This window comes from Oratosquilla oratoria, chromosome 7, assembly GCF_046742065.1.
Source record: "Oratosquilla oratoria isolate Oo_2021 chromosome 7, ASM4674206v1, whole genome shotgun sequence".
NCBI classification, from domain to species: domain Eukaryota; kingdom Metazoa; phylum Arthropoda; class Malacostraca; order Stomatopoda; family Squillidae; genus Oratosquilla; species Oratosquilla oratoria.
In genome coordinates this window covers 42,778,762-42,799,763 of record NC_134783.1, presented here as the reverse complement: position 1 = coordinate 42,799,763, position 21,002 = coordinate 42,778,762, and the positions used below count along the sequence as shown (strand labels likewise).

General features: G+C 38.6%; 1 protein-coding gene across 5 annotated transcripts in view; it reads left to right on the top strand.

Annotated features, from left to right (window-relative positions):
- The window catches only part of mxt (Eukaryotic translation initiation factor mextil), a 119,729-nt gene extending 98,948 nt beyond the window's left edge, over positions 1-20,781 (top strand). For 3 of the 5 annotated variants that reach the window (XM_076188127.1, XM_076188126.1, XM_076188128.1), the window contains 15 exons: positions 770-857; positions 1,987-2,127; positions 2,707-2,873; positions 4,201-4,525; positions 6,132-6,203; positions 7,339-7,399; positions 7,787-7,926; positions 10,069-10,107; positions 10,738-10,865; positions 12,481-12,566; positions 12,889-13,083; positions 13,642-13,751; positions 16,835-17,106; positions 19,312-19,395; positions 19,700-20,781. In XM_076188127.1, the coding sequence (XP_076044242.1) occupies positions 770-857; positions 1,987-2,127; positions 2,707-2,873; positions 4,201-4,525; positions 6,132-6,203; positions 7,339-7,399; positions 7,787-7,926; positions 10,069-10,107; positions 10,738-10,865; positions 12,481-12,566; positions 12,889-13,083; positions 13,642-13,751; positions 16,835-17,106; positions 19,312-19,395; positions 19,700-19,804 (2,013 nt within the window). In that variant the 3' untranslated portion in view covers positions 19,805-20,781. Of the gene's footprint in view, positions 1-769; positions 858-1,986; positions 2,128-2,706; positions 2,874-4,200; positions 4,526-6,131; positions 6,204-7,338; positions 7,400-7,786; positions 7,927-10,068; positions 10,108-10,737; positions 10,866-12,480; positions 12,567-12,888; positions 13,084-13,641; positions 13,752-16,834; positions 17,153-19,311; positions 19,396-19,699 lie in introns of all 5 variants that reach the window. The other 2 variants (XR_012966570.1, XM_076188129.1) reach the window with 2 other exon arrangements.
- The last annotated feature ends 221 nt before the right edge of the window (positions 20,782-21,002 follow it).

The following is a 21,002-nucleotide window of genomic DNA, read 5'->3' as shown; positions in this document are numbered from 1 at the left end:
ATGTGCTGGATCGAAACTCACTCACCATGGTCTAGGATCGCTCCACACTGTCTATAGCCCAAAATTGATGACGAATATAAAGTTGATTGAAATTAACGATAATCCGGCAACAAAAAAAGACTAACTCATTAACAGGGAAAGCTCTTGTTAATGCTTGTATCCAAAACTGGGGAAAGGACACTTTCGTCCTCATTGCCAGATAATGGGATTCACGAGAAGAAAACTCCGCGCCGGTTGACTTCGTGGTTCAGAACGGAGCCAGTTAACAAAGGGAGGTTTGGGAGCAAATGCTTTATGTAATTCGGATTATAATTCGTTTCGGTCGTTAACGGTAAACCTACGAAGCAGAACAATGAATAGTTTTTATAGCATTCGTATTTGAAAATGGAACACGTCAGTTTTACTGTCCTACATTAACGGCAAAAACGGCAGTGCAAAAAGTCTTTAGGGTAATGTTGAACTTTTCCCAGTGCCTTGACCTGACTCCGTAGAGCATATTGGGAGAGAAATGACCATTACAAGTAATAAATGTGCAATGAAGAGATATTAGGAGGAGGGGTGTTCAGATAAATTGGCACTTCCAGCTAAAGGAAAACAAATTATTCTAAAATGCATTGTGGAATGTGGAACAAGAATAACTAAGACTTGTAAAGTTTAATCACCAGTTTTAATGCTTTTGGTAGCTTGTTTATGAATGTGACTAGTCCAAATATGGGTCTTTATACGATTTTGCTATGAAATTTATCTAATATCTTCTTGCTTTTTGCAGCTTGGGATGCAAGGACTGAAGGCGAGGAAGCTGATGAAGATGGAGAAACCACGCCCTCTCAAGATCGCATGTCACACTGACCAGTCAAGTAAGTACATGTCATGTTAAGGTCACATATAATTTCCTGGTGTTGAACTGAAATAACAGGGTTCCTCCCTTTTATATATATATATATATATATCACACACACACATACACACACACACACACAAGGGAGGTTAGCTCCCTTCCCTTACCCATATTTTCAGCTCATAACAGTATGATTACAGATAAATGATGGAATAGTTCCACAGTTGACTGTAATAGTTTACCCTTATGCCAATATGCTGTCACAAGTGTTTCCTTTGAGAGACTACTTGTCCTCTTGCATGTCATACTCTGCAACCAACCAATGAACTGTATAAGATATATCTATATACAAGTCTCCCTTGCCTCCCACTGTACTTGTCAAATGGCTTACAATTAGTTCTTTGTATGTAGTGGAACCAGTGACGGCTACCTACAAGTATTGGTCCTGGTGCTGGTTTCCAAAACCCATCAAAATGCTCCTCCATCTGGATATGCAGCTCCAAGGGCCTGGCACTGTTTCTGGACTGGGCCTAGGAATCTGAGCTTCACTTGTATTTCCTCCATCTGGCAACCAGTGCATATTCTCCTACTATAAGTCAGTGACACAGAAATGGTCTTGCACAAATACAACAAACAACAGCCCACTGTTTGTACCAGAGGTGTGACCAGGCCTGAGGTCTTGCTAGCAACTGTGGGGCTGCAATTTTCCAATTAGTGAAACTTAAGACAACAGTTGCTATTATTATCATTACCACTAGTATATGTCTTAATAAATGTAGTATTAAAAGCTGACAAGACTTGCTAACCTGCACAACAATTGACATCAACTTAGGTTACTGATCCCACAACTTTGTTAAAATCTCTGAAAAATTTACAAGTTAAGTTTCACTTTGTTTAAAAACAATTTTATAATCATGTCAACCTTACAAACTAGTTGCAACACACAATGCCAGATGTAATGCTACTCGGCTGGTGATATTGATATCCAGGAGCTGCTTTTTTGTAAAGCTGGAATTGTGAAGCTGTATATGCATTGCCTTAAATGGGTGGGTTAGCTAGTACTTATAAATGATCTTAAGTCGAGATTTTGCACAATAGATCAGTTGATAATTCATACTTGACCAATCATTCATTTTTTGTAATTGCAGTGGAAAGTGTGCTGGGAGAGATGGACATGGTAGCCCAACACCTTAACTCCGGGACATTCGACCGCAGTCTTTATCCATCAATAACTGCGCTGTGTGAAAGCCTCAAGATGTTTGGACCACAACTTGAAAATGTATATAAAGGTAAGGGAATGTACCATATTAAGTTGATCAAAACCTAAACATTTTCTTGTACAGTATCTACCATTGTCATTTCAAAACTATGAATTTTCCTCCAGTATTTAGACTAGCTTTCTTCGTACAATATTTCTTGTGATCTTGTCAACTGGTCACTCTGTTGGCCCAGTTCTCTTGTGCAGGAGACCTGTGGCCCCCAGAAAACTGGCCTTGGCCATTAATTTAACCCATAAATCACTTTGAAGTTATATTGTGGATTTGGAGTGAGTACAAAACATTGTAGTATATGCTGTCTTCTATGTGGTGGTTCCATCTAGGGTATTTAGTGTCTGTTGGTAAGCCAATTCTATGTTCTATGTTGGTACTGTGCAAGTGCTGGGTGGTTCCATGAATGCCAGAGCAATTCTTGCTTGTCTTGGGAGTGATTCCTTTGTTGGGTTGATTTCTAAGGTAGTTGGACATGGTATATAATTTAGCAGAAAAGTTTTGACTTGTTTACATGGGCATGGCCACTGGTTTATATGTACATGCTTGTATGTATATATGTACCGGTTCCTGATGAACACACTTTATCTGTGAAAACAGATCAACTGGACAAATGCTACATCTCTCTCCGAAATGGATGCCGTGATGACCGTCTCTCACTAGCTGCCCGCTATCGTCTCCTAGAGGTGATTGAGTTGCGAGCAATGCACTGGCAACCAAATGAAAACCTTATTAATTACTACAAACAAAAACTGGCGCAAATTGAGGTGAGTATTTAATTAGCCTTTTTAATGTCAAGTTCATCTTGTATCTTGTCATACAACTGCAACTTGTGAAGGATTGTTCAATCTGCCAATTAATTTGTTTTTGTGGAGTTATTCCATGACAATCCTGTATGTTTAAAATCTCTACAGTTTTAAATTGTGTTTTAGGTTGGAAATGTTTTAATTTGTCATTGCATAAATTAACACCTATCAAAGTTTTATGCAGTCTCAGGGGACTAATGACATGTACCTGCAAGAAAGACAATGGAGGGAACAATCTCCCTGCCATCCATTTTCAAATCCTTTCAATATTCTCCCCTCCCTCTGGAACTCAGGGCTGACAGTCTGTGGATTGGGCATAAGATCTCATCTTTTAAGTGTATTTCTTCCACCTTTTTCCTGGCATATTGGTCCTGTTATACATACACACTAACTTGTAACAAATAATATCCTAATGCAGAACAAACACAAACATGTTACAGATAAACATACATAGCAAAAGGCCCTTCTAAAGGGTGTTGGTAAAGTTAAGATTCACACCCATATTATATGCATTCGAAACCCATTCAGCCACCCCTCTCATCTTGTAACCTCAGTGATGTCATGCTGCCTGGGCTAGAGATACTGCAGAGAGGCACAGTTCTTCCACAGAGGGACCCATTAACTAGAGTTGGCTTATTCCTACCTTTTCACCCCTCCTTGTGTCCTTAAAATGATTCATGAAACACAAGTGGCATAGAAAAGAAGCAGTTATAAATATTTGTATCAATAAACATAGCCCACATACAGCATTTGTCCACTCTGATAATTAACAAAGTATACAAAAATTGCCTCACTTGGTATATAGATACAAAAATCAAGGAAGACTAAAAACAACACAAAGGAAGTCTTATACTTGGACATGGAATTGTACATTTCTGAAACAAAAGGTAAATCAAACGCTACAGGGCACTAAAACTGCTAACCATACAAATTCAATGAGAGTAAAAATATCTGTAACACACCACCAAATATTATCAGGAGCCAAGGAAAGAGGGAGGGAGGGGTGGTGAATGGGATTGGACTGCATGGGGTTGGAGGTAGCCTTTGACTTTGGCTACCTCCCTTGTAAATGGGAAAAAGCCTTGGTATATGCATGTATGTATCATCAACTACATCATTCCACAACACCAACCCCTTTGGAGACCAAATTAAATTCCAAGCCATCGGCAAAACCTGACAAACCACATTTTGAAAGGTAATATGGAAAAATCGCAAAAAACAGGATAAGAATGAAGTTTTGTATCCTGTGAAACCAACCACAACTTATTGGTAATTGTTTCCTTGCCAGGCTGAAGAAGGTACCCTGGACGACCATGGTGAAATTCCTGTCTTCACTCCGACCATGACTCCCACTGGGTCTCACCAACAACCCTTGTTCCCAAACATGACAATCAACACATCCATGACCAACTCTAACCAGACTGTCACCAGCACAGTAGCCCAGCAGCAGCAACAGCAACAACAACAGCAGCAACAGCACACACCGACACCCATACTTCTTGGTCCTGGAGAAGTCATTAAGAACTCTGGAAAGTTTGCTAAACCTACAAGGATCCCAGGGAAGAACTATTGCAAAGATGAAGTTGTCATCAGGAATGCAGATTCTGGAAAAGGTAAGAAAGGCAATACATTTTTAGACTTTTTAAGTAAGATTTGGGAGCAATATGGGGCATTGGAAATGAAACTCGTGGAATGAAAGAGATTATGTAGAATGGAAGTAAAAGTAGAGTAAATGGAGTGGAAAACTTTGGATGACATTTAATGAAGCTCAGAAGGAAACGCTGAAAGATGACATAACCTCTGAGATATACAGTTAAAGAAATTAAGTTGAGGCTTACAATATTCAAATGGCAATTGTCATCTAGTGGCTGCCACAGTACCTTGCTCTTAGTGGCATCTGCTGTATTATTTTTATCAGATAATAAAGGCTAGTTGGTAACATGTTCACCTACTAACCAGCTAGCCATACCCCTACCCAGAAGATCTAGTACTTTGTTCGTTTGTCAAGGTACAAAATCAAACATTAGTCTAAGGTTTTTATGGTGTACTTAAACTATTTTATATCCAATAAGAAATAACAAATTCTCCTGCATTTACCCAAACTTTTTCAAATTTTTTAGGGTGACTTTGACTACTGGTATGAAGTTGAAACTGTCTCCAATTGACAGTTCATTGAAACTCTAAACAAATTTGCTATTGCACGAAAGACAAATTACCACTTGAAGGGTCAACCCTTGTCCCCTGCCACTCTACTTGGATCAAAGGCAATGTAGTAAGAGACAGCACTTACACACCAAAACCCAATAGCCCCCAACAGAGGACAAAAATACATAAGTAAATACAGCATTAATAAATGTATCAACTGAAAAAGACTGCCTGAAAAATAGTTTCCTATACAGGCATCAACTTTTGCAATAGTCCAAAAGTGAAAATAGTCTAATCAAGAACCTTAAATATTGATCAGAAAATATTTGGAATGTACCAGTAAAAATATAATTCTCACAAACGCCAATGGAAACTAAAGCCTAACAGGATTCTTGGCTGTCCCCTATTACCAGTACACAAATCCTAATCAAAGTTAAACAAAACAAATATAGATCACTGTAAATTACAATTAGGTAAATACAGCAAATGATGCACTCCCACTCCATTAGGCTGCCTCACACACAATCACATGTTTACATACTGTCTAGCATTGGCAGCCCATTAACATAACCACAACACATCAGGGGTGTAGGACCTTAGCCAAGAGCTTGAGGGAGCAGTTTGGTTTCTCCATAACTATCGTCATAATCTACTTACACCAAGTGCAAATTAAAAACAGAAATACAACAGTAAACATATCCATAGAATTTGGTTTCACTTGTCATCCATGTTGTAGATTTAAATTTAATGTAACAAACGCCATGAATCTATTCATTGTGGTAATGAATTTTTATTCTATATATGAGAATCTTTTGTAAAGCATGTGAATTACAGGTGGATTCTACATTTGTAGTCCTTCAAATCCTGCTTACTATGCCATGGGTCTGTGGGAGCAAGGAAATGTGTATATTGTATTACAGTACCAGTGATTAGCTGTGGTGGAATGTACAACAAAAGATGTATATTAGATGGGATTTGTACAGGGAGTGTCTACACAAATGGTCATTTGGCCATTGAATTTGGAAAAGAGTAAATTTTGAAGAAAAGAAGGTAAAGGTCTAATCTTCACTGCAGTGATGGGCATAAAAGGCAGACGAGTGCACATGATCGAGGAGCTGTCAGAAACCATCATCTCCTTCCAGCGAGGTAATCAGCATATACCCTTGGATCTCTGGCTAAATTCTACAAAGCTCATTATCCCTACCTTATCTCTGCTCTTGCCCCATACTCCTTCATCACTGAGCCCTGATCCTGCAGGACCAAGACATTGGTTAAAATGTAGAAGAAATCCTCTGTGGGAATTCTGCCAGGTTTTCTTGTGTCCTTCTGTGGAGAACATAATGTAGATGCAATGAAAGAAAAGGTCCAGCCCTTTTCCCTACCTCTCCTCTTCATTTTATCCCAATACCTAACCTACTTCAACAAATTGTTGATATTGTTCAGTATTTACAGTTTACTAACCACAACAAGGGGCTTCATACATAGTCCAGGACATGAATGTGGCAATGATAGCTTCCGTAATAGTTGCCGAGCCTTTGGAACTTCCTTATCGCCTGCTAACAGTCGAAGTAATTCTGCATCCATTACTTTATGATTTTGCAGTGTTCCTTGCCATGTGTGTTTGGTGCTTGTAAATATAGGTATATGTTTCAGTGTGAAATCCGAGTGCTGTTATGTATGGTCTTTTAAGAGTTCAAGATTTTGCATCTGTAGTAAATGTTATTTTCTGTACTATCTTGTCACCTGTTTGAGTTGTGCATTTTTTCTAACTAACTTCTGTGTAGAAAACCTATACCATGCTTTGTAACCTTAATTACAAAAATATATTTACTTCTTGGATGATTCTCATGTGTTCCCTTTTTTTAACGTCTTCCCTACTTGCTTGCATTAAATGAAATATAATCTGTTTTCTCAAATTCATTTGTGTTGTCTAGGTCAGTAGCCTAGGGTAGTAGTCAAATAGAAAAAGCAAATGTATATATATATTTTTTTATTCCTTTAATATTTTGTAAAACTATTGTTCTTAATGTGCATGTTGAGTGAAATGCATGGTAGAAACAGGATTAGCTACATGTATTTTATTAATATATATTTTTGTTTTACGCACAAAAGTTCAAGTTCCACTTAAGAAAATTGTAATAGAAATATACTAGTTCAATTTTGCTCAGTATTGCAAATTATTTCTTTTTGTTAGCTCACTGAATGTCCATTGACAAAATTAGGATTGCTTAAGAAGTAACTAATATGAGTATGATGTAACTGGATTTTCTGGTATTTGTAGTGGCACCAGGTGCTCGGGAGCGACTGGTGCAAATCACTGGGCCTGCTGAAGAAAACATCAAGTGAGTAATTTGATTACAAGTTGCCTTGAATACTCTGATAATATATATTTTTTTCTATACCTTCAAAAGAATGGCATGCTGTCGAGTCTAATATACATTAATGGTTTTGTTCTGACTGGTGCTACAATGTTGTATTCACACAAGGGGGCAGATCTTGGGCATAGGGGAATAGATAATGCCAGAATTGATTAAACAAAATGGGTCTCTGCGTGTACATGAAGTGTAGTGAGTGTGGGTCACCTGCAACTGAGAACTAGGTCAATGGAATGATTGATTAATTGATTTGTCATAATTCGGAGAAACTTTGTTAAATTCATTATTTTGAAAGGAAATGTATTGATCACAGAATTATTCACAAATTTTGGTAATTGATTTCCTCCATTTCAGTCAAGCTAAACAGCTGATTGAAGAAACCATAAGAAGGAATGCATCCCCAGTGAGAGGTGAAGAGCGTCTTTCCTCCTACGCTTCCCTAGGTGGCTCTTCCTCTTCTATCTCTTCACACACTTCTGATGAAACTCTCCAAGGTAATCCTGACAAAATTTGAATAGTTATAAAATAAACTATGAAATGTGTAATTATAGTATGTTGCTACAGTTGTATCTGGAGATGAACACAAAGAGAAGACTTTGAGGGAATGATTGTGCTTACAACATTGTATGGAGCAGAAACTTAATTTGAAGGAGACAGAAAGGAAAATCATATGAGATAGTGAATAAAAAGTGTGGTGGAGGTTACACAAATAGGAGTAGTGAGAAATGTGGAGATTGGTGGTGGAAAGAGCTTGCAAATATGGTTGGTCAAAGAATAGGTGGTTTGGGTACAGAAAAAAATGAGTGAAAAAAAAAAGTAGAAATGGAAGGATGGAACTTTAGGAGACGACTGAGAATGTGGTGGATGGATAGGGTGAAATTGGCACTGGGTGCTAGAGGGCTGTTAAGGAAGGAAGAGTGCAATAAAGAGGAATGAATGGAGTAATCATAAATGGACAAGGAAATGATGCAGCCTGAAGGGATTTCATTTAAGTTCTTTATAACTCTCAAATGAATGAAGGGTGGGAGTAAATCGGCTTAGGCTGTTAGGCGCTGTTGTGGAAATGCTGCATCTTGCTGCATTGTCTCTAACCTGAACAGTGTGGTGGAAGACAGGGATGATCCTTCATTCGTGAGGTGTTGAAATGGGAGATTGAATGGGTTTTTAGATGTGGGACGAGTGCAAAACCTCTTGAGACCCTTACCTCTATCTGGAGGTGTATTACCTCCACCTTTGAACATGAGGACAGGTGACAACAGGTGACTGCTCACAGCTGATGACGCAAGCACTGTCCCACACTAAAACCACACAAACTGTTCAAAGTTTCTTAGCAGAGAGGTCTATAGAAGAGCCTGACAGCCACTGCCAATGTAGGGCTGTGGACTTCTGCTTGCTGAAACTTGGGGCAACTATGTTTTTTATGGTAGCGTGGAAATACAGTCGAACCTCGAAAGCCCGGACCCCGAATGCCTGGACCCTCGCATGACTGGTCGAAATGAACAAAGGGCAGACTTTTCAAGCAAAGTTTCCTATTTGTCCGGTAGGTGGCAGCGATGGCCATACACGTGTACTCAAACCCGGCCCAGTCAAGCCGCCACCAGGGCTGCCGTTTCGTAGAATTTTGTACCAAAACGTAGTAAAATAGCGGCATGTGGCAATTGCACAAGGACATGAGGAATTTTTTTCTACATAGCGGGCTGTTAAAAACATTCAAAAACTCACTTTTGTTTAAAAATTGTAGAACTAGTTATCAAATTATAAATGGTACATCAAAATATGACTTTTATTGGTAATTGTGTTACTTATAAAATATTATACCCCAAAAGATACGTTTTTACGGTGTAGAAAAAATTCTACGCTAAAAGTTTCAGCTTTCTTTTAGCACCAGGGCTGCCGTTTCGTAGAATTTTGTACCAAAACGTAGTAAAATAGCGGCATGTGGCAACTGCACAAGGACATGAGGATTTTTTTCTACATATCAGCTGGCTGTTAAAAACATTCAAAAACTCGAACTTTTGTTTAAAAATCATAGAACTAGTTATCAAATAATAAATTATATCTTACTGAATGTTAGGGCATAGGGGCCTTATATACATTCAAAAATAAAAAAGAAACTAGAACCAACATGCCCGAGAAAAATGTATGCCCCGGTATGGCAACTCTCCCATTCTACACGGCAGTGTAGAAAACGCGGCAACCCTGGCCGCCACCACTGTCCCGCGTGCACACCTTCCGATATTTACAGTATACCTAATAAAAAATACAGTACAGTACACTGTATGTACAGTACATTTACATGCCTGTATTACAGTTATTAATACAGAATTATTAGTATTATAGTATTATTACAGTGTTAGAGTATTATTCTTATGTGTTTCTATGCCATATCATACATTACCTATACGTATACCGCCTCGAAAATCTACGGGTGTCAGGGATTTTCGATTACCGGACTTTTGGCATGACCGGACAGCCCTTCCCCCCAATAAGTCCGGGCTTTCGAGGTTCGACTGTACATCATAACTGAAAGGAATGTGATTTTTATTATATTGGATAGTATTGAACAACTATATGAATTTTACTGATACATAATTGACTTCAATAATTTGGGTGCCTTTTTGTTTTGTGCTGCTTAGTACTACGAAGACAGCTCTCTTTGGATGAGACTGTACTTAGTAAGTTATGCCCAAATATTGTTTTGTCTAGCATTATTGGGATGCTGTTTTCTTGTATGTATTATTGTGATAGATCTTAAAGTGAAAACTGTGGAGAAAAACTTGGTTTCATGTATTATGTTCTGTTATATTCATCACACTCTTAGAACTCCCAAATACAAATTTCATGGAATATTTTTGCTGTCATACTTATGATCATTCATTACAATGTATAGATAGATTTTTATGTATATACATTTTTAATAACACACTTAAATTTACTTCATTATTTAATGAAGAGGACAAATTTAGAAATTTCTGTTATTGTTTGGAAGGTATATGATCAGTTTTCTCTCAAATTCCTCTATATTTGGCCAAAGATATGAAATATCAAGAGGTACATATCTGGGAACTAGTGATAGGCACATGGTAGACCTACAGGACAAAAGCCATAAAAGATTTCTTTGCAATTTTCTCTTAAGTCCATTAATACCTACCTTCACTTAGAGATGTAATTCCAAAAGGCTGACACTTATCTCTGGAAGAGCCCAAGATCTTCCTCGTTATGGTGGTGTAGAAGTACTTCATCTTATGATTGTCCCAACCAGGCATGATAGTATTATATTAATGACAATGTGATACCTTGTACAGGATCCAAGAGGAACACACTCGTCCACAGCTACTCGATGGGAGATGACCCAATTGGAGAATACCGTTACACTGTAACTCATGGATCAGAAGCCATCAAAATCACAGGCTCCAATTTACACCTTGTTAGGGTAAGGACTCTATATATTTATTTTAGAGCAGAGTACTAACAATTTCTTAATTAATGTTTTTTATTGATGGGGTGAAAGGGGCATTACAAAAGAGAGGAATGTCTGTGGAGGAAGGACGGGAGAGGACAGAAGATAGGGGTGAATGGAGAAGGGTTGTGTATGGATGATGCTGTGATGCATGAGGGGGAGTGGGTGAGGAAGTGCGTATGAGAAAAATTTGACGCAGCCCAAAGGGATTTCTCCCTGTCTTCTCCTTTTCTGCATGAGGGGACAGAGAGGGGGGGGGAGGTCGCCAAATTTATGAAGCAGCCTTGCTGTGGATGTGCTGTGTCTTGCGACACTGCTTCTGACCCAGGGCAGTGGACAGGATGCAGGGATGACCCGTGTTCTAGGAGGTGCCAAGATAGGAGGGAGGGAGGAGGGTGGAGGGGAGTGGAATATATAGGAAATGGAATGGGTGGGAGTGGTTTCTATGACTTTTTCTTTTTGGCTACCCCTCATATAATGGGGAAAAAGTCTTTGGTATATGTATGTACATAATTTTTTTTAGTGTATCCACTTCTAAACATATAGGTGAGATTGTGATATGTAGGTTGCTGGGAGTGGTAGCCATGGTAAGTGATGCGGTTGGAAAACATGTGATTAAATAGCAGCTGTCTTCTCTGATAATGTGGCTAAAAATGAGAACAAGCTTTGAGGTATGTTATATATGTGAGCAGTGAAAAGTGTGTAGAAAATAATGTTGGTGTGATTTTCAGTCTGGGGGAGATTAGGAGTGTGAAGGTAGTTAGGGGAAATCTAAATGCTAAATGATCAATCAATCCATTGTTCCTGGTCTTAGGAAACTGGCAACTGCCTCTGGTCAGGACCATAAATCATTTAAAGAGTAAATGTACTGTTGTCTGGGGACTGTTAGTGTGGGTTATTTTAGTACGAGGTGTTCTGTGTCTTCTGTGTGGTGGTTCCATTTAGGGTAGTTTGAATCTGTAGCCAGCCCTATTCTGTGTTGGTATTGTTTTAATGATGGATGGTGTCCTGAATGCATTGTGTGATTCTTGTCTGGGATTGATGCTAGTGGATGAAGTATAGAAAAGTATGGTATACCAGGAAGAAATAGAAGGATCGAGTATTTAAGGAAAGATATGTAGAAGTATACAGGGGTGAAGGTGGTTGGTGGGAAGGTAGTGGTGTCCAAGAGGGTGATTGGAAGAGTTCTGGAAGTGAATGCATTATGAAGAGAGTAGTGGAATGCCTGATCATCATCTGAAAGAAGAGATTGGAAGTAGATGGGTCTTTTTCCCTCTTATAAAGAGGCTGTCCAAGTCGAAGCACACACACTCGCCCTATACCCATCCCAATGGGTAAGTTGGAAAGGTAAGAGAGGGAGGCAGAGATAATGAAAGTGAACGGACTTAGATGTAACTTCCTCACAGAAGGCACAACATCCATTTACATAATGGGCAGCAATCCAACATTTCTTCCTGGAAAGGATTGTAGGAAGGCACAAAGACCTAGTTACTGTAGGCCCATGGGTTTTCATTTAGTGGGACCTGAGGCAACAATAGATTGATCTTCTTTATATTCTTTCTCTTTGATAATTCTATGGTTCTTACAGACAGCAAAATTGGTGTTGGATGAATACTTCAATGGAGAACGAAACCTAAACAACATTTCCATTCTACTGGGCACAGAAAATGGAAGGTAGGTACCTTGTATCATGTCAAAGTGACTGAATGAATTTCATTAGCCATCTGGGAGTTGGAGGGGGAAAAAAAGGGGATTAAGAAATGTATGACAAAAAAAGTGTTGGTATGGGTGCAGGTATGCTTTGAACAGCAAGTTCTTATCTAGGTCTCTTCTTCTGAACTTGTACATATATTCATCCTAAAAGGAATTTTTCCTTTATAAGGGGTGTGGTTAAGTTAAAGTATGCACCCACCTTACACCCATCTCTTGAACTTCACTTTGAAAATTGCTATTCTCTAATATTTATGGAGACTACCACCTTTTCTTATATTTGCAGTGAGCAGAGCTATGGAGGATCCACAGGTCCCTCATCAATATCCCCCACCTGCTCACCAATTTCCCTACATACAGAAGTTGAGGCAGCCCTGGCTGCCATAGAAGGAAATACATCGACCACATCTCCATCAGCTGCAGATGCACAGCGAGGTCTTGTCTCTGTTGTGCGCCAACCACTCTATCCATCTGCATCAAAGTAAGTGTTCATTGATTAGGTTGACTTGGGGGGAATACCTGATGTAGGATCACCCTGTATTTTGTAAACAAGTTAGTAGGACCAGTCAAATTCTAGAACAAGTACAAAAAGACTTTGGAAAGTAGTTTACTGGACAAAGAGAAGGTTGAAATGGCATTCCTGAAAATGTGTGTCCATTCACCATAAGGAGAGAGAAAAAAAAAAAAAAAAAACGAAGGGACCTATGCTCATAGGGTACAGTCTCTTATCACTGTATGGTTCCAACTTGGGCTATATCATCATCTAGGGTCTTCCAGGAACTAGTGAATCTATTGGAAAGTGTTCACATCCTTCAGATGTGGTCTTCAGTTATTTCCCCGACCTTGATACTCTATCCCTAATTAAGATCAGTCAACCTTGTCCACCTCTTCAGTAATGTAAATACTGCAATCAAATAGTGAAATTTTAGTGCAAAGAATAGGGTCTGCCCAATAAGTGAATTCCCATATCATACTCCTAGTTAAATTCTATTATCCCTACCAAAAACCCTCTTTAAAATGGAGCTTTTATTTCTACTAGGGAAGCCTTTGAAACTGCTGAGGTTGGCAGTCGACCTGTAGATGTGAAGGCACGTGCTCGACGTGCTCAGTTTGCCAGGACCAGTGACGAAAGAACAAGCCTCTCTCTCAGTGAGTACAAGCTGTTACTGCTATAAATTTGAATTAATAGGCTTCAGGTTATGTGTATTGTGATGATTCCATATTGTATTTTATTACAAATGACTCGCCAGTGCTTCTATAATTATGGACAATGTTGTGATGTTACTGGGAACACTTTTTGCTGCTGTAAATTTGAATTAATAGGCTTCAGGTTATGTACAATGTGATGATTCCATATTGTATTTTATTACAAGACTTGCCAGTGCTTCCATAATTATGGACAAAGTTGTGATGTTACTGGGAACACTTTTGGGGACATTTACTTGGGAGTCTGGGTCAGCTAGTAGGGTGTTGGTACGTGTGGGAGCATCATGTGGGAATGCTGGTGTCACATCAGGTGTGCATGGTTTAGAAAGAGAACTTGTCTCCCAGAGAAAGTGTGGAGAGAAGATAAGGGTATTGGTGTTATCCTAAAATTGTTTGAGGAGGAAGATAAGAAAATGGGAGAAGGGAACAATTGTCACTTCCAATTTTTACTCCTCCACAACATCTGTCAACAGTCCTTGGATGCTCCTATTGATCTCGGGATAAAAATGTATTGCTATTGGTCTGTGTTGTTTGTGTCATTAGCCCATAGTAGTAGCATGATGAAGGATGCAGATATTAGAAGAGGGGAATTTGAGAACAAGGCAGTGAAAATAGCAAATTTTTACAATAATGACAGAATCAAAAGGGGAGAGGAATCCAGTCTGTGTCTGGAAGAGATTAATACATAATCTACTCTATTGACAGAGCAAGAGCTTTTATGTAGATGATAATGAATAATTGGGAGATTTGTGTTGGACAATGTCAGATGATAATTGGTTTCATAACTGGTCAAAGTGAAGTATGGTTTTATAGGGAGGAGCACTCTGGGAGCCCAGGTAAGTGCTGAGACTAGGATACTGTCACTTATTTGTAAAGGAAGATGATTCCAAAATGTGAAGTTTATAATTGATATCTGCCAAAACAAACTGTAATCACTGATGTAGTCACAGTAAACTGTATACTCTATAAATAGAAACTGCAGATATTTCCTTATGATCCTGAACATTATGATTACAAGGCACATATATCACTAATCTAGAATTTTGCATAGTTTTTATTTCTTGTGATGGATGGATGTCACTAACATTGTGATTTTTGTCCTTGATAAAAATATCTCGATTTGTAATTGTGGTCATGGTATTGCCAATATAATTGTTTGCATGTTTGTATCTAACTGTACTGATGTATGCATGTGCTTTAAATACAAATTACTTGTTGGATCCCATCCGTCTCCGTCAATCAAACTTGGTCCAATCTACAATCATAAATGAATTCAAGGACAAGTTTGATTGATGGAAATGGACAAAACATTACAAGCATAGCTTCTTTCCAGTATATTATGATATGTAAAACAAGTAAAGCATGCAGTAGGCTACAAGACGTTTAATGTTTCTGCTTTGCTACGAACCCAGTGCTATTCACTGAACTTTGTATATTGCTCTGGTTCCTCAGTTCACCTTATTTAACAAGGCATGGGATTTTTTTTTTAATGCTTTGGGCACTGATCTGGTGCTTCCTATCTTTTATCCATCATTGGCTTGTATATTGACCCCATTTCTGTCATCTCTTGTGGACTACAGTGGACTAGAATATACACACCTTGGGGTTCTTGACCTTTTTCCTGTTACGTACCCCAACAGTCATTGAACCATCAATCCATACCCCCACCTGACACAGAATGGTAATATATCAAGACTAATTGAATACCGAGTGGTACTACAATGGATATCAAATGGTTCAAATTGTAATATATGGCGCACACTTCTATAAGTCATTTTCTTTCTGCAAATTTAAATGTTTGTAATCTTTTGCTATTCATCCACATGCCCCCAGTAAACCTGTTTTACACCAAAATTTTAGCAACTGACTTGACATAATTTTATAACTTTCACCTGTACAGTAATGGTGATAAGTGACATTATTCATTAAAGTTCACCCCTGCAACATCATGGATAAATTCATCATGTAGGCTACAACAGTAGCCATGAACATAGGATAGCAATTTTTTTAATCTATCATGAAAACCAAAGATCGGAATCCATAATACAAATCCATAATAATAACAAGTCCAGTTATTATTAGGTCTTGAGACAAAGGATTCTACACTTTAGCAGAGGCTTTTCAGTGTGCAAATCAATATTTTAATTGAATCATCTTGTTTCACTTGATACCAGAGTTCAAGTAACCCTTCAGCAAAATGATGTACTGAAATAGACTTTTACTTGCTGGTTGACAAACTAGACATTAGACTTGGTCTAAGTGATAGTATGATTTTTATATGGAAAAAAAAATCTTTTAGTCCTAGTTTATCCACTGTCAGTCCATATGCTTCTACATTGTCATTTTTCTTCTGTATTGGTAATTCTCAGTACTCCTGTTTTGTTTGGACTTGTGCACTTTTTTTTTTTAAGCCATTCCTCCAGCCTATACCTTTAAAACTCTTAATGTCTAATAGAATGTGTAATTCTTGGCATAGCTCCCTGTTCCTCACATATTTGCCTTTTCCACTCCTTGCTGGTCTATCCTTCCTGCTAGCCCCTTGATATGGGTCAGGTTGGGAGTGGAGGCAAGTCCTTTGGAGCCATCTGGGTCATACACTTGTAGTCATTCCCCAGGATATCTTTTCAACTGTTGCAAATTAGAGGAACACACGATTGTTGTACATTCATACATAAATGTATGTACACATGTGGCTTCTGGAACACATGCATGCATGTTTACGTGTACAGGCACAAATTCAGAGTGCACATGTGCATCCTACTCTGTTGGTAAAGAATTAGTTACAATTTCTAGGATTATTCATGAGGCATGTGAATTGTCAGAAATTTCTGCTTCTCAAGTCCTGCAGCTTTGTCACCGCTGGATGGCATGCAGATTTCTTTTTCTAAGCTACAAAATTATGCAATTAAGAGCCTGACTTAAGGCATGAAAAATAGTGCTATTGGTAAGAGTATCTCAGAAAGGAAGTAGCAGCCTAACATAGGATAGTGGCTGAAGACAACTGATGTGTTCCGGATCTTCCTCAGATGGGGATGAGGATGCAGGGCCCTCCACTCCTGGTAGTGCTTGTCCCGAGGCCCCAGTACCCTCCTTAGTTCCTGCCACCACGTCACCACCGCCACCACAGTCGCCCACCACTGCTTCACCACCACCATCACCAGCAGCACAAACAAGTGCAACTGGTCGCATGACGTACTCGCGCGCATTTCTCCTGCATTGTGCATCATCGCCCCTGAGTCACCTCACACCTCTCAACTGGGGCCGCGTCGTGCAGGATAACCCAGCTGTGCTAAAGAAGGTGCAGTGCTGCTAACTACCACTCTTGCAGTCCAGACTCCTTCCCTGTGCGTACCCATACTCCAATATTGCCCATGACTTGTTTCAAATATGCTGTAATCCATCTCTGATGCCTCGTCAAACAGCCCACAATGCTTAACCAGTTTTATCCCTTGATACTATGACATGCTGTAGGCCATCACCAACTCACCTTTTTTTTTCTTTATGTGAAACATTGAAAGCATTTAACAATGGCATGGTTCAGCTTGCCTGCATGACTTACATTTCACATCAGGTTAATCAATTGAGGTAAAGGTTAATGCTTATGTTTTGTGTTCTAAAGAACTGTACTAAAGTTTAGGCCCCTAGATATGAATCAGTTAGTATACCAGAGGCAATTTCCCCCTTATAAGGGGAGTGGCTAAGCCAAAGCACACTACTACATACACATTACAGCCCATCACCCTTCCCATCTCGGCACATTGTGGAGGAATGACCATCTGTCAACCAACACACTGCTCAAGGCACAGCAGCTCTAAAGCAGATCCCAACAGCCATTGCTGATTTACCCAACCACTGCAGATGACATTTGTTACCTAGGAACTGTGGGTCTCCTGCAAGACACACCTGGGGGCAATGAATTAACCAATGGAGTAAAGTGATAGGTATGGGTTAATAGTATGGGTAAAAATGGGAGAAACTTTTTAAATTGTGACGAAGCATGGTATCCATTATTTCTTGGGTGAATAGCAAGTCGGCCATCTCAGTGTTGAATGGATATAGGCACAGTGTAGGCATCTGTCAGCCTTGAAGGGTTGAAAATCAGAACAGCATGGGGAAGCTCTTGCTATGGAGATATTCTTTAGCAATACTAAAGAGCAGTGGAAGACAAAACGGAATAACCACTTTCTGTATATGAACTCTTCACTTGGGTACTTCAGAAAGCACTGGTGCTGAGGCAAAGAGAACATAGAAGTTTTTAGGTATTTTAGATGAAGGATCAAAGATCAAACAAGAAATGCGAGGGCATTGATAAAAGTCTACGGCTGTTAAGTATTGCAATTTAACACTTCTCTTTGAAGACAATCTTTACTGCTGTCACTTGCAAGAATGTATGGAAGGGATATCTTTGTAATGGCAATATCTAGCAGGATATGTTCAAGGCACACTTCCTAGCACCTCCAGCATGTTGGGTAAAGAGAAGTGATCCTAAATAGGGCTGCTCTGATGTGCAGGTGATTGTTACTCTGCTCTGTACCAGGAGAGGGCAGCAGCACAGTTTTACAAAGACCAATCATCCTGTCAGTCATTCACTTTCAACCTCACTGAGCATCGATTCCCTGGTGGTCGTCACTCCTAAGGGAGCATCACAGTTAGGGAGTGAGAAAGCAGTTAGTTCCTCTTCATGGATGGGAGTATATGCTTTTATTTGTAGACACTGGAGGGAGCCCATATAGACTGCTCCACCTCAGACAACACAATTCAGCACAATCATCTTGCACTCACTTGTTCACTTCAGACAACTCGACATAATCTCTCTAAATAGCATATGGTGTGAGGTTATACGAAGTTTTCTAGAGCCACAGAAATCTGTAAGAGCAAGCTGGTGCCACAAATTGAGTCACTGGCTTAATCACCTTTAACCCAGCCCAACATAACCAGGGAAGATTTATGGCATATCTCTGAAGAATAGTTAATACAAAGGAGTTTAGTGTAAACAATTACACTGGTGTTTGAAGGAGTCTTGTATGTGCAGAGTCAGCAAAGAAATTGAGTGTTGTAGTATTTCATATGAATAAAGATTCAGTTGAATGATCAGCAGTGACCTTGGAAGATACATTCTATTATTATAATTTTTTTTTTTTTTTCAATCTTGCCAGCTTTACCTGATATATTCTTAAATTTAGAAAACCTAAGAATATTCCAATTGTCCAACTACAGGTATTTACTAAAGTGCAGGAGGGATACATTCCTAAATAGATTGTGCAATTCAATTTGTACACAGTAAGATGTGGATCACCTGGGTAAACAAATTGTATGGTAAAAGATTGCTATTTAAAGTAAAAAATCGACAAAGTATTAAAATTAACTACAATTCTAGAAATACTAATATCAGAATAGATATGAAAGATGGGGAGGGGGTAAATAATAAAAATGAACTCCAGTGCATAAAAGGATTCAGACTGAATGCCATTCCTTTCTTTTTTTTCCCCATTTTGACTCTCAGGGAGCACAGGTCCTCGAAGGAGTAGTAGCGACCTTGAGTAAGAATGGAGAAGCAGCCATTAGCGGGGTCCCTACATATCTTCAGGTAAGAAAATTATAGAAACTACATAATTGTCAGTAGTAGTAGTACACCAGTTGTATAAGCACTCAAACATCTGCAATTCATTACTGCCCAAAAGTGAGCAATGTATACACTGCTTTCTACTGTTAGTACCAAAGAATCTTCAAATACATCACTGCTACAAAGTATGGTAGTTCAGTTCCATGTCTTGTCCAAATCATATTTGTAAATGCATATCAACAGCAGTAGTATTAATCAAGAATCTGGTGGTTGCTAGAGTAGGATAAAAAATTTGATCTTAAGAGGATTAATCAACTTTGCTCTTCAGCTCAAGGACCTGGTTGATGGCCCAAGTTACCTTGCCCGTGAACTCCGATGGACCTTCCATCGCACCATGTCTGTTACTGAAGAGGATGACAATGGCAATGCATAAATTACTGCAAATCTGTGCATGCCATGGAGACCTCACAGAAAGGATATCCTATACTTATTTTCTATTTTTTTCATATAGGATTCAATTTGTTATACTGGTATTACTGTTATTCATTTTTTTTTTTTTTTTACTGTTGTTGTTTAACTGTAGAATCTCCATACATATGAGGATAGCTCTTCATTAAAGGAGCCCTTAAGAATCTGTTTACCTCATTTTTCTGTAGTTGGTAATGTGGTGACCTTTCTTCTATGTCATGCTGTTTAGGTATTTGTTTCTCCAATTGATCTTCAGGAACAAAATGTAATGGCTATTGGAGATTTCAATGCCAAAAAGGCAACAATCTGCTTTTGTATATAATGCTTGTCATACTGTAATGGAGATGATAGGTATAATATAATCATACATAGTCTTCAGGATATGAATCTACACTTTTTTTTCTCTCTTTTCTTAAAAGAAAAGTAGAATAATTTTCATAGATTAATCTGGAGTTTAGTTTAAGTGTCAAGAATTGTTTTGGTGTCACTTTATACTGATAGCTTTTGGCTATGATGAATTGTGCCATTAGCTTTGCCTTTCAAAATGTGCTGGCGCTATTTTGATAGAGTAATGTTTGGGTGTTTCAGAGCTACATTAGTTTTGTAGAGAATATGAAATTTTGTAATGATTAAGATTTGCTAAAATTATATTATTCATCTACACATTGTTAAACAAGGGAAAACAGCCTTGTGAAGCAAAAAAACAAAACAAAAAGATTAAGTTAAATTCAAATTGATTATTGAATGGGTTAAGTTTTCATTATTCCAAGTGCTGTATTCATTGTTGTTGATTTATTTTCACTAATGTTGTATTTATGCATTTGTTATAATGCAACATTCATATTTGTTACATGATATTTATTATGATGTATTGCATGTTTATATGTTTATACACTTGTAGTAAGAACGAACGTAACGACAAATGAATAAAGAAAAACAAAGCTTTGTTTTTCATACCTATTGGAAAGGTCTAGATGGTATCATCGGAGTCATTATGTGAGCTTACCACAATTTTACAAGAGCTGGTCAGACTTCCAAAATGTTACAAGGCAATAAATGCATCAAACCATGTAACATTTAAGACTACAAATGTCACCACATCAGATTCACATGTCCTAACCAACCCATCCAATTTACCTACACACTTCACAACACAAACCTAG